A 3,054-nucleotide genomic window follows, 5' to 3' on the forward strand; every position below is an offset into this window, starting at 1 on the left:
GGCACCACCTGCCGAGACTTGGTCCGAGAGTTAGGCCGAAACATGCCACGCTCAGCCATCGTGCTCCTCGACATCGCCACCAACTTCGCCTCGGGCGAAGAGGCAGTTGGAGCCATCTTCCCCGACAACGACGCCAAGGGGAAGTGGAGGGACAAGGCCACTGAGGCCTTGACTCCCCGCCTCCCTAGGAAAAAGAAAAAGGGTCGCTAGGGGAAGCAGGAGATCCTCAAGGCTGATCTAGTTGCGGCCACGGAGCGCAAGACTCCCCGAGGCCCCAGGGGCCCTAGGCTCTTTGACGACATGCTGAAGAAGCCCTGCCGTTATCACCAGGGCCTAGTGAGGCATGCCCTTGAGGATTGCACCATGCTCCAGCGTTATTATGCCAAGCTTGGGCTCCCCGACGACGACGCCAAGAAGAGGGGCACCAGCGACCAGGATGACGACAAGGACGAAGGGTTCCTCGAGGTGCACAACGCCTTCATGATCTTCAGCGGACCCTAAGCATGCCTTACGGTATGCCAGCGAAAGAGGGAACACCAAGAGGTCTTCTCGGTTAAGGTGGCCACTCCCCAATACCTCGACTGGTCTTGGGAGGCGATCTCCTTTGATTGGGATGACCACCCTGACCATGTCCTGAATCTGAGGAAGTACCCACTCGTTGTTGACCCAATCATCGGCAACACCTGACTCACCAAGGTGTTGATGGACGGAGGCAGCGGCCTCAACATCCTCTACACCAACACCTTGGAGCTCCTGGAGATCGACCGGTCAAGGCTCTAGGGTGACGCCGTGCCATTCCACGGCATCGTGCCAGGGAAACGCATGCGACCCCTCGGGCGCATCGACCTTCCAATTTGCTTTGGCACCCCCCAACTACCGTAAGGAGGTCCTTACCTTTGAGGTGGTTGGGTTCAAGGGAACCTACCATGCCGTCCTAGGGCGGCCATGCTACACCAAGTTCATGGCGGTCCCCAACTACACCTACCTCAAGCTCAAGATGCCAGGTCCTAATGATGTCATCACGATTGAGTCCACGTATGAACAAGCATACGACTACGACATCGAGTGCATCGAGTATGCCGAGGCTCTCGTGGAGGCCGAGACCCTCATCATCGACCTTGACCGACTTGGTAGCCAGCTGCCCGAGCCCAAGCATCGAGCTAGGACTTTTGAGCCCGCGGAGGCCGTCAAACTCGTCCCAGTCGACCCCGCCTACCCCGACGACCGGGCACTGAGGATCAGTGCCACTCTCGACATCAAATAGGAAGTCATGCTCATGGACTTTCTCCACATGAATGCCGATATGTTCACATGGAGTCCCTTGGACATGCTGGGCATACCGAGGGAGTTCATCGAGCATGCCTTGGACATCTGGGCCAGCTCTAGGCTGGTGAAGCAGTGCCTACACCGATTCGACAAGGAAAAACGCTGGACCATCGGTGAGGAGGTGCAGAAGCTCTTGGCAGCTAGATTCATCAAGGAAGTATCCCATCCAGAGTGGTTGGCTAACCCCATGTTAGTCAAGAAGAAAAATGGGAAGTGGAGGATGTGTGTAGACTACACCGGTTTGAATAAAGCCTGTCCAAAAGTCCCCTTCCCATTACCTCGAATCGATCAAATCGTTGACTCCACTGTGGGATGTGAGACCCTGTCTTTCCTTGATGCGTATTCCGGTTACCATCAAATCAAGATGAAAGAGTCTGACCAGCTCGTGACTTCTTTTATCACACCATTCGGCATGTACTGCTATGTGACAATGCCTTTCGGCCTCAGAAACGCAGGGGCCACATACCAGCGGTGCATGACCCAGGTCTTTGGCGAGCACATTGGGTGAACCATCGAGGCCTATGTGGATGACATCGTGGTTAAGACCAGAATGGCCGGGGATCTCGTCGATGACCTGGAGATAGCCTTCAAATGCCTCAGAGAGAAGGGCATCAAGCTCAACCCCGAGAAGTGTGTGTTTGAGGTCCCCCGAGGCATGCTCTTAGGATTCATAGTCTCAGAACGCGGCATCAAGGCTAACCCAGAGAAGGTCTTGGCCGTAACTAGCATGGGACCGATCCGAGATCTCAAGGGAGTGCAGAGGGTCATGGGATGCCTTGCGGCCCTAAGCCGCTTCATCTCGTGCCTTGGCGAAAAGGGCTTGCCTCTGTACCGCCTCTTGAGAAAATCCAAACGCTTTTCTTGGACCCCTGAGGCCGAAGAGGCCCTCGCCAAGCTCAAGGCACTGCTCACCAATCCTCCCGTCCTGGTACCGCCAGCCAGGGATGAGGCCCTCTTACTCTATGTCGCCGCAACAACCCAAGTGGTCAGCATGGCCGTGGTAGTGGAGAGGCAGGAAGAGGGGCACGCTCTACCCATCCAATGACCTATTTACTTCATCAGTAAAGTGCTCTCCGAGACCAAAACGTGCTACCCCCACATCCAAAAGCTAGTCTACGCCGTAGTCCTAGCCCGACGCAAGCTATGTCACTACTTTAAGTCCCACCCAGTGACCGTGGTGTCATCTTTCCCCTTGGGAGAGATAATCCATAATTGGGAGGCCTCGGGTAGGATAGCCAAGTGGGTCGTCTAGCTTATGGGGGAAGCCTTGACTTTTGCACCTCGGAAAGCGATTAAGTCTCAGGTCTTGGCCGATTTTGTGGCTGAGTGGACCGACACCCAATTGCCACCTGCTCAAATTCAGACAGAGTGCTGGACCATGTACTTTGATGGGTCCCTAATGAAGACCGGGGCAGATGTGGGTCTGTTCTTCATCTCGCCCCTCGGAGTACACATGCGCTACATGGTTCGGCTCCACTTCGCCGCCTCCAACAACGCAGCCGAGTACGAAGCCCTCGTCAATGGCTTGCAGCTCGTCTCCACATCGAACTTGGGGTACGACGTCTCCACATCCGGGGCGACTCATAGCTCGTCGTTGATCAAGTCATGAAGGAGTCAAACTGCCTCAACCCCAAAATGGAGGCGTACTACAAGTTGGTACGTCGCCTAGAAGACAAGTTCGATGGTCTTGAACTCAACCACATTGTGTGGAAATACAACGAGGCCGCG

General features: G+C 55.3%; 1 protein-coding gene across 1 annotated transcript; it reads left to right on the forward strand.

Annotated features, from left to right (window-relative positions):
* Positions 1-961: 961 nt before the first annotated feature.
* Positions 962-1,264, forward strand: LOC136526083 (uncharacterized). The gene has a single exon (XM_066518856.1). The coding sequence runs from the start codon at positions 962-964 to the stop codon at positions 1,262-1,264; it is 303 nt and encodes a 100-aa protein (XP_066374953.1).
* Positions 1,265-3,054: the final 1,790 nt, after the last annotated feature.

This window comes from Miscanthus floridulus, chromosome 19 (assembly GCF_019320115.1).
Source record: "Miscanthus floridulus cultivar M001 chromosome 19, ASM1932011v1, whole genome shotgun sequence".
In the NCBI taxonomy this organism is placed as follows: Eukaryota; Viridiplantae; Streptophyta; class Magnoliopsida; order Poales; family Poaceae; genus Miscanthus; species Miscanthus floridulus.